This window comes from Lutra lutra, chromosome 15 (assembly GCF_902655055.1).
Source record: "Lutra lutra chromosome 15, mLutLut1.2, whole genome shotgun sequence".
Lineage (NCBI taxonomy): Eukaryota > Metazoa > Chordata > Mammalia > Carnivora > Mustelidae > Lutra > Lutra lutra.
The window spans coordinates 55629921-55641098 of record NC_062292.1 but is presented as its reverse complement, the minus strand read 5'-3'; the positions used below and the strand labels follow the sequence as shown (position 1 = coordinate 55641098).

The 11178-nt window shown below is 37.7% G+C and overlaps 1 protein-coding gene across 1 annotated transcript in view; it reads left to right on the top strand.

Annotated features, from left to right (window-relative positions):
• Nucleotides 1–11178, top strand: part of GPATCH2 (G-patch domain containing 2) — a 170289-nt gene that overhangs the window by 110044 nt on the left and 49067 nt on the right. The window contains exon 7 of the mRNA XM_047704500.1: nucleotides 9683–9722. Within this exon, the coding sequence (XP_047560456.1) occupies nucleotides 9683–9722 (40 nt within the window). The remainder of the gene's footprint in view (nucleotides 1–9682; nucleotides 9723–11178) is intronic.

Here is an 11178-nt window from a genome sequence, read left to right as displayed (position 1 = left end):
GACCAGAGCCATAGTCATGGCAGTCATATCCCTGTTCACTCTAGCTTCCATGCCACTGCCTGCTTCCACGTGGGAATTCCAAACCTGACTTTCCCTAATTATGAGTCTCTCATTAAACTTGAATTGTAATCTCTAGACTGAAGTATCTCTTTTAGGAAATCTGTATTTTTATCCCTTTCTTTAGGCCTGCCCTTACCCATGTAGAGCAAATGAAGAAGGTGCCTTGGAGTCCTCATTCTACAAGTTTCTTTTTGGGAGATACCATAGGAAACAGCATAAGAGAATTTTGTTTTATACAAATAAATAAGTACAGGCATATTTTACACTACACACACACACACAAAAACACACACACACAGTCCCATTTGAATTACCTGTTAGTACTGGCCTCTTTCTCTAGTCAGTTTGAAAACTGACCACATTTGTGCTTCATTTTGTCTCTTTCATTGTCCTGGGGAGGAAACCCAATATCTGAAATTTTCCTAACATTTCCTTTAACAGGAGAAGGTATATAGTGTTTGAGGTAAGTCAGGACATGGTTTTAGTTATATGCCTCCCTGACTTTCTTCCAAGGTAAGTCCATACTTCATTCAACCTGTTCCTTATTATAAAGTTAGATACATAAAACTGACTCCTGCTGCCACATTTGGTGTCTCATAATAGAAAAAAACAAGATATTTATACCCTCAGGATATGCAAATAATTTCTAAGGCAATCCTGGTCACCAAGAGTTTTAAGGGAGTCAATTTCCAGATTCCTTTGCTTCCATATATATAGACCTTCTTTCCTGAAATCATTAGCCTTGGTTACTTCGCTGATTCTCATTTTTCACAATTGGCTTTTTCCCACTTCGGAAAAAAAGACACTCCCCCCCCCAACCCCCCCACTTTCCCTCCCTACACCCTCCAGTCCTACTCTTACTTTGGCACATTGCTTCACAGTGTAAAATCCTTTTGGGTTCCAAATAGAGGGACAGTCCAAATGCTGATATTGTATGTTGGCAGATGGAATCTAATGACCAAATCACAAAGCCTTTTGCAAATTAGGTAGATAGTTTCTAATTGTTTGTTTTTAGTTGTTGGTAGATTGTTAAAAATTCTCCTTAATCTAAAAATCATTGTGTGATTTTTGGCATAAATCTCTGAAGGAGTTTGATAATCAAATGACTGCTCTAACCAGATTCTTTTTATTTCCACTCACCAATTTATGTGAACAAGGTTTCTGAGCACTCAAATTGATAAAAATAAGAAGTATGAATAGAATCAATGATAAAGGATAATATTCATCAGTGGTTACATGAACTAGTTTGGGGGAAAAGGTTTTTCATGCCACTTCTAATAAAATTGTATTATTTTATGTTTAGGGCTATCAAAACATTTATGCTGGTTTCATTAATTAAATACTAATGATAACTTTTTCAGATCTTAAATAACTTATCAACTAAGAGTAGTTACCAGTGTTGACTGACCGATAAATTCATGAAAATAATTTATTAACTCTAGTTTTATAGTCACAGAAATTTAAGAAAACTGGATGGATGGATAGATAGACACATAAAGACACACATTATTGTTGCAAAGGAATATGGCAAGGTTACTAATAAAAGACTTTCGAGCATAAAAAGATATTACATTAGGATAAACTTCTGTGACAGTGATATTGGAAATTCAAGGAGAAAATAAGCCAGGTAAATTTTCAACATTTAAAGAAGTGCTTTTCATAGTGTTTTGTTTTGTTTTGTTGTCAAAGCAGATAGGAAATCAGTGATGATATTCGGATCCCAATGTGTATATTTAGAGGAGCGGTGTAATGGTTTTCTTCTAAAATGTTAATATATACAGTTGCAAGAAACTAATCTTCTGCAAATATTTAAATTTATGGTGAAAAGTTTTAGATTTCTACCTAAAATAGGTGAGAGGGATATTTTCATAACTGTGCCAGACAACATGTATGCAAAAGTGGTTGAAGACCCATGTTGAATAGAATGCTTGCAGGAAAAAGTCAACGGAATGTTCTACAAATAATGGCTTAGACAAATTGCAGTTTAGTTTACTGGCATGACTGGAAGTCTGGAAGTGTAGGCATTTCCAGGGCTGTCAAGGAGGCAATATAGTGTTTCAGGAATCCTTGGCATTTTTCACAGAAGTGCCACTAACCATTTTCTGTGCCTTCTGTATTCTCTCTTGAGATATTTATTTCTACCTGATGATAGTACTTATCACATTATTCTCTCGAATATAGTTACTATATACAGACTTCATTCACCTTAGTACGAATCATGAGTTTGCCGTGGTTGGAGACTTCATCTTCTTTAAGTGACTGTATGCAGCACGATGCCTTACGCATCAAATCATGGGCTCTGGGGTGAAGGTTAGCCAGTTCCACTACTGGCTAGTGAGGGAAGGACACACTCCCTTCCTGATACTTGCCCAAAAGCATAGGGAAAGCACAGACTAACCGTCATGGCCTTGTGTCACCCCTACTGCAGTTTACCTCAAAGCTGTGATAACTCATCTGAAAGAATGGCTAGAAACAGCCATTAAATTACCAAACATTCAGCAACTCCTAATTGGAAGTAAGAACAAGTACTGCCTTCAGTCAGTTAACTGATTCTTCTAAGTCGATACATGTTTTGCTTTAGAAGGTCACCTCAAAAACAGTCTGATGTAGCAGTACTTTAAATAATTTTACCTCATAGCATTTCAAGCTTAAAAACAGATTCTAACGAGTAAGGGAAAAAATATTTTAAAGGCTCCAACACAATAGTGTGTAGGAATTTCAGTTTTGAAACCATGCTTATATGGTCACATGGTCAACCAAGTTTAGGGAAGGGTAGCCTAGAAATGACCAGTAGAAAGAAGCAGGGCTGCTGAGTTGAGAAGTGAAAAAGGATGTTTTCAGAGTTACTAGAACAAATGCCCAGCGGGGCACTCATTGTGAAAAAGCCTACGTCACAGAAAGTTTTCAGCTCAGTTTATGAGAGTCCTAGAAGTTGATGAATAATAGTATGGATGGAGGCACCTGGGGGGCTCAATCACTAGTAAGGCACTAGTAAGGCAGATGCTTTCAGCTCAGGTCATGATCTCAGGGTCCTGGAATCGGGCCCCATGTCGGATTCCCTCCTTGGTGGGGATTCTGTTTCTCCCTCTCCTTTTCCCTCTGCCACTCCCCCTGCTTGTGCTCTCTCTCTCTCTCTCTCTAATAAATAAAGTCTTTAAAAAGAAATAAAAGTTTGGATAGTTTCTATAATATTTGAATATTTCTATAATATTTGAATATTTCTATTATATTTGACAATAACTTCAATTATTAAAAAAACCTACTTACAGAAATTTGGTGAACCGCCAACTTTGCTGCACACCTCAGATTATGGAATCTCAGTTTTAAAGGTAAAATGAGATGTGATCTGTGCAGATAGTGAGAAGGCCTGCAGAGTTAGGAAAAGGTGATTGTTAATAAAATACCTAACGTCGTACTAGCTGTGTATTTATATTTTGTATAATCGTATATAACTGTATATATATTGCATAGGTAATCCAGTTGTTAATATATGTTAGGGCTCTTTGAATAGAAAATATTTAGCCCAGATACATGAAATAGTCATAAAAATAACTACGAAAAGGTGCACAAAAAGTGACGAGATACCCAATCCAACTAAAGCAGAGACATTTGTATCTGATTTCTGCGAAGTAACATTTTGTTTTAAAATTCACGTTTAATTATTCTGTTGACTTTCTGAAAATACAAGTAAGAAAATGCAGAATATAAAATTAACATATGACTACATTTTCTTTTAAAAATATTGAAGACTTCATTTTTGTAGTTACTTTCTGTTCACTCTACCTCCCTTTCTGTGCTAACCCTAAATGGTTCCAGAATTTTTTCCCTTTTTTCTAATCACTTATGAGATACCTGTTTTTAAATTGAGTAAACATGATATATTAATTGATTTTTAAATGATATTTGTATTTGCTTTTATTTCATTTTAAAGAATAAGACTTTTACCTGCAGTACTATATGTAAATCAAAACTTATTTTAAATGCAAGTGGGTAACTACCTGTAATCCTATGATGAATTCCTTTATAAAGCAAATATTTACACCTTTTTTTTATCTTTTGTATAAATATCAAGTTTGCTTAAAGCAAGATTTGCCTGGATTAAAGGTTAGTTCATTGGGAATACTTTCGTACTTTGAAATTTAGCATCTATTGCTTTATAAAAATAAAAGTGGCTTCAACTTCAGATTAAGATAAATAAAATATACTGGATCAATTCCTCCCCTGATTTATTGTGATTCCCTTGGGAAGTCGTTTTAACCTACATGTGTCTTAATTTTTATCTCTGGAATAAGGATAAGAACAGTCCTATACTTAAGACATTTTTTTTTTTAAAGATTTTATTTATTTATTTGACAGAGAGAAATCACAAGTAAGCAGAGAGGCAGGCAGAGAGAGAGGAGGAAGCAGGCTCCCTGCTGAGCAGAAAGCCCGATGTGGGGCTCGAACCCAGGACCTGGGATCATGACCTGAGCCGAAGGCAGCGGCTTAACCCACTGAGCCACCCAGGCGCCCCATACATAAGACATTTTTATAAAGTACTTACGTAAAATAACAGAATAATTATTAAAGCAGGTGTAAAACATTTTAGGTTGATGATGATGATGATAATGCTTTTTTGGATAGTATGTTATATTTTCCAGAGTATTTTCATATACACCACTCTCTCTGTGCATGTTTTCATATGCACAGTTTTTTACTGCCTCTCTGAAGCAGTCCTAACAGCCCCATTTTATACGTGATCTGACTTTTGGAAAGTCACACAGTATATTCTATTCAACCAAAAGTCAATTTGAAAAAATTGTATTCAGCATTTATCATGTATGATAACCCACTAAAACTGGAGTGGGGGGGAATCCTGTAAATATTACACTTGAACACTGGTGTATCTCCTGACATTTAGGAATAAATAGGAAGTTATTACAAAAATTCACAGAGCAAAAGTTCACATATTACTGTATTGCACTGTGTACTATAGGAGAAGAAAATAAATATTTATTTTAAATACCTTCTCTATGCCAGGTTCTTAGCATATTTAAGCTTCCCAATCCTATAAGAGAAGTAGGATTAATTTTATTGTATAGATGAGAAAGAGACCAAATTTAATGGAAAAACTCAGATTTTTCCCTCCTACTTTTTCCTGTGTGTGTGTGGTTTTTTTTAAAGATTTTTCTGTATTTATTAGAAAGAGAAAGACAGAGATAGCGCTAGAGAGCAGGAGCCAGAAGGAGAGGGAGAAGCAGACTCCCTGCCAAGCAGGGAACACGACATGAGTTCCCATTGCAGGACCCTAAGATCATGACCTGAGCTGAGGGCAGATGCTTACCCGACTGAGCCACCCGGGCACGGCTCCTGTGTGTCTTCTTTAACACTCATCTAGAACATGTCATTTCTGACACTGGCTTTTCCTCATGACAACAAGCAAGTGTCCAGGACACCAACTGACTGTCCTGTTTCAACTTAGTTTTGCCACCAGGTAACCAGAGATGGCATCAGATGGTACAAGTTACAGGTTGAGTCCTATGAGACCACCTTGCCCCCTAACGCCCCACATCTCCAGATGCCCCAGGCAAGCCCGGGCTGTTACCTGTGCTTCTGACCCCCCCCCCCAGATACAAATCAGAGGTTCCAACGACTGCCTCCAGCTCAGAACACCAGTCGGATTCTGGCTATGAATCCGAGGTCCCTGCATCACCTTCCTTGGGTTTATTTAATTTGCTCACAGAATTCAGAGAAATGTCTTACTAGATTACTAGTTTATTATAAAAGCATATAACTCAGCAACAGCCAGATGGAAGAGATACACCAGGGCCAGGTATGGGAGAAGGTGTGTGGAACTTTCATGCGGATCCAGGTATATACCACTGTCCCTACATCTTCTCTCTTCCCCTATCTGGAAACTTTTCAAACCTTGCCTTTTTGGGTTTTTATGGAGGCTTCATTACGTAGGCACAATTGATTAAATCACTGACTTTGGGTATTGATTCAATCCAGTCCTCTCCCCTCCCCAGAGGTCAGGGATTGAGACTGAAAAATCCAACCGCCAGTCTCATAGTTGGCTCCCCTGGCCACTAGCTCCCAGCCTTAGGGAATGTCCAAAAGCCACCTCATTAACATAACAATGTCACTCTCAACATTTAAGGAAATTCTTAGGGTTTTCAGAGCTGTGAGCAGGGAACCATGGAGTAAGACCAAATACATATGAGAAATACATTTTAATCACCTGAATAACCGAATATATAGTTTTCCTCTAAATCCCAGCATTGCACCCACACTCAGAAAATTAATTTGTCACAGTTCACCTTGGTAGTAAGGACCAGAGCCTATATTCAAACCTAGATCTTTCTGATTCTAAAACGCATGATTTAGCAAGCACACCATTCTGAACTTCCTGGGTTTACATTTGCAGTTTAATAAAAAAAAATGAAGGTTCTCTTGAGTATAGTCAGAGCATAGTTTTCGAATTGACTTTTTGTTTCATAGAAAAAAAAAATAATGAGGAATAATCTTTACATCATGGTCATCCGGTCCCCTGAACATGAGACCCCCAAAGAATCTGGAAGACCACCTAAGCCACTGCTGTGATTCTTCTCATTTCATAGAATAACATGGTGCCTCTAGTTGTTAAAACTCTGCTCTGTAAATCAAGCCATTCATTTATCCATCTGTTCAGAAAATATCTGTGAGGCCTACTATGTGCTAGATCTGTAGTAATGAACAAGACAGATATGGCACAACCTAGTAGAGAAAAGAGACATTGATCAGTAAGCACACACATAAATGTGTATGTACAGACTGACACACAGATGATTATTATATAGTGTGCTGAGTACTCTAAAAGAGAACATTTTTTAAATAAAGATTTACTTATTTATTGTAGAGAGAGAGAGTGCAAGTAGGAGAGGCATGGGGAAAAGGGAGAGAATCTGAAGCAGACTCCGCGTTGAGCACAGAGCCCACCATGGGGCTCGATCTCACAGCCATGAGACCATGACCTGAGCCAAAACCAAGCGCCAGAGGCTTAACCGACTGCACCACCCAGGTGAAGAATTTGAACTAAAGATGGAAATAAAAGGCTTCCTTAAGGAACACAAGCTTGAGATGAAACCTCCAAGAATTAAGGGGATAATGACAAGAGGAGCATTTCAAGTGGAGAGGATAGCTCTGTGCTCAGATGGTGAAAGGGATGTTAGCAATAAGCACAGAATGGGAGAGCAAGAGGGAGTATTGGGTGAGACAGGAGGAAGGGAAGCAAGGACTGATGATGCTGAGGCCAGTGGGCCATTTAGGGATTCTTTCTCCCGAGACCAGTGAACAACCCTTCAGACCTTGGTTTGCGTTTGTTTATTTATTTGTTTGCTTGAGGTAAGGGTGTGAATAACCAAATATTCAAAAAATGGAACTTGGAAGCATCACTGTAGCTCTGCAGTATGAGAAATGGAGTCAAGTTGGCAGGTATAAGAAGAGTAACTTGCTGGTGTTTGGATAAGAAAGAGAAAAGGGTCCAAGCTGAGTTTAGTCGTCCATTGGAAGGTCAGTGCTGCCATTCACTGGGCTAGTGAACTAGCTAGATGGAGACTCAGTTTGTGACAAAAAAGAATCTTAGCAGTATTTATGTATTTATTAAAAAATATAATAAGCCCAGGGGCACCTGGGTGGCTCAGTTGGTTAAGTGTCCAACTCTTGATTTCAGCTCAGGTCATGATTTTGGGATTTGAGATTGCGCCTTGTGTTGGGCTGGTTGAGATTCTCTCCCTCCCTCTCCCTTTGTCCCCACCCCCATTCTCGTGCACATATGCATGTGTGCGTGCTGATGCATATTCTCTCTAAAAAAATATGTATATATAAATATATAGTAGGCCCATTACATGTTAACATAAATAGCATATTTTTAGGAAAATATGCTATTTTTTTTGCCCAAAAAAAATTAGTGAGAACATGCTATTGTTTGCACAAATTACTTTAATGTCTGGCTTAATAAAAGACAGCTTAGATTCCTTTCAAAATGGGGTGAGATGTTGCTTTGGTTGAAGCATATGAAGAAAAGTAGTTGGACAAGGAAGGAGTGTTTTAATAGCCTTTTCATTCCAGATCATTGTGACTATTCTTTGATATGATACTAAAACACAAAGAGTGGTTGTTTCTCAAACGTTCTTTATAATGTCTAATCCAAAAACATATCAATGATTTTTTTGTCTATTAAATCTGCTGTTCTGTCTTGAACTCTGAAAGGATCACTTACACACCATGATTTAGTAAACCATACATTGGTCATACAAAGGCACATCCCTAACAGGGAGGAAATATATTAGTCAGGTTGTCTGGGTGAATAGCTTGCTTCTAGTTGGTTATTAATCCAGATGTCATTTACAGATACCAGAAGTGTCCATTCCACATCAAGGTAGAATGTGACCTGTCAAAGAGCATCACCGTATATGAGCTTGAGAAGTTGTTCCAGTAAGAGCAGAGACAAATCCTACTGATGTAGAGGCTGTTTACTCCCAGGTGTTAGTACCACAGAGGCTGGAGATTACATCAAAGTCTTAGGAAATCTGCCCTTTTAATGTAAGAGTCTTGTCCTTCTGCAGTATAGTATGATGGGTGCACACTGTGGGCAAATAGCCTGGTGTCTGCGCCTCATTTCTGCACCTGGAAAGTGAGAAGAACCTTGTAAGGTTTTTACAAGGAGAGGAAATAATACATGTCCTGTGTCAAAAGAGTGCTTGGGAAACACAAGTCCTCAATATTATTGTTCTCTAAAAAACAAATAGCATAAATAATAACATTGGTATCATTCTCTGTGGGCTTTTTGTGGTTTATTTGCCACCGTGTTTCTCTTGATTTCCTACTCCTTGATGTTTACAAGTAGTTTTGAGGTAGAATACTGCCGAAGGCCTAGGCAGGCAACTAATCACAACTCCCCGGTTGTGAGGTTGAAGAGGCCTCCCCAGATGGGTCCCTACTGAGGATCCATGGAGTGGTGGAAGCAGTGTGGGTGGGTCAGGCAGGGCAAGGACAACTCGAGAAGGGAAGCGTCAACTCTGCAGCGACTTCCATGTTCTGAACGTTGTTGTTGAACTTGTTCTCAGCCAGAACGCAAGTTGTTATCACAGTGGAAGGTTCAGGTTCAAGGTACCTCTAGCTTGGACGCTCCAGAATTTACACCAAGGGCTTTGTGTGATTGTTCCTGGGGGCAGAGCCAGAGGATAGAATATTCTGGTATTTTTAATGTTTTTTTAAAACTCCGGCAATCCAAAGGTCATAATTTGCTGTAACGATGCTATAATTAAGTTGTGGTAAATGATAGCATTTGAAGATTTTATAACCAGAATTGATTCGTAAAATGAATACAGTCCCAGCAGTTTATGTTAACATAATTAAATGGAAATGTAATTCTAACTGAGTTTGCTTATTAAATTGAAAATTACTGGGTTATGAGCACTCTTACAATTCTGTCAAAATTGGTGTAAGTCTAGAATTAGAAGAAATATCCATTAAAATAAAGCATATTTAAGGCTCTATTGCTGGTGGCGAATACATTTCTTAAAGCACATGCAGATGGGTCATGTGAGAGCACGTGCTTTTCGTTAGGCTCATGCTAACTTCTTTTCTCTTTCCTCTGCAGCCATTGGTTTAGCCCTGGTGCTAGGACAGAGCATGGCCAGGTAAGGAACATTCTATCCAAAAGGAAGTTTCTTAGTGTCTTTCAAGGATCAACTATCTCCCTTCAAGGTAGTAGATCAGCTCTGTGAGAAAAGATAGAAATCCCAGCTTGTTGAAAAAGGAGTTGATTGTGCCTGTGCTTAACACACTAACCAAGTGCCTCATCCTCAGTAAGCATCAGAATGCTCCCTTACCGCCACCTTCCCCTGTCACGAGTGTCACCTCCACGGGAAGGCTGTGGGAGTCACTTGTCTGTAGGACTTCACCATTTACCTTTGTTTTTCACAAAGTTGTGGTATCAAGATAGTACGTATGCTCAAAAAATTGCTTAATATTAAGTAAGGTCAGCCAGCAAGAGAATATTTTTATTTTTGAAGTTTAGAAGATGGTAATAGTTTCTTACAAGTTTACGTTTTATTTTTCCATGAGGTTTTTTTCTTTTATTGCTTACTAGTATACATGGCAGCACAGTGATTAGTTACCTTAACAAAAACTTAACATTCATTTCAATGAATTTCACATACAAAATAAGTACTTTCTTTCTTTTTCCCTTGAATGTATTCGTTTTCTCTCCTCAGCATGCTGTGGTAATTTAGGGCTTAGGTTTTTGATAAGTTTTAAAGCATATGCATTTTACAGTTAACATCCTTGTTGATTTTTTTTTCATTATGAATTATAAAAGTTACTAAGTGGGTCAAAAATATGTAAGAAATACCCTTAAATACATGAGAATGAAAAACCTCACATCCACAGGGATGATTTTCTGTGAAGGGTAGGTAGGTAGATAGGGAAAGAGGTAGGTAGGTAGATAATATATTCATGATGTTTAATTTCTTAAGCTGAGCCACAGTTGGTTGTGTATGCCATAGTTCCTTTTACTCATAATAAGAAGGTGTTAAATACTTCATTATAAACTATACTAACTTTTTAACACACATGAGACTAGCTAAAGAAAAATATCATGTAAATTCAGCTTTAATAGTATTTTGTGAACTTGCCCTTTTCCATAGGAGTGATTGTCCCCTTTAAAGATACTTCCCATAATAATAGTATAATATGGACTGCTGTTTCTAAAGATTTGGAAATTAACCAGACTAAGTTATGTCTGTGATGTGTTTATCTTATTATTCAAAATGTAAAAATTAGACTTCTTGCTTTCCCAAATGGTTCGTGTCTCTCTATGTACCTATGTACGGTGCTTACAAGAAGATGCTGCTTCTGGGCAATATGTCATATCAGAATATAGATTATCCCAAAATACAATTTTTTTAAAGCTCCTTTTCTACCTTTTAGAAATACTAAAGTAGGTACTTCCCCTTGAAGGAGATCACGTTGCTAAAGTAAAAAAAAAAAAAAAAAAAAAAAAAAGAAATACTAAAGTAATGTTATAAGGTTGTCTTTCATATCACAGTATAACTGGTTGCTTCTAGCCAAGATCTTCTCCCTACAGTTAAAAAT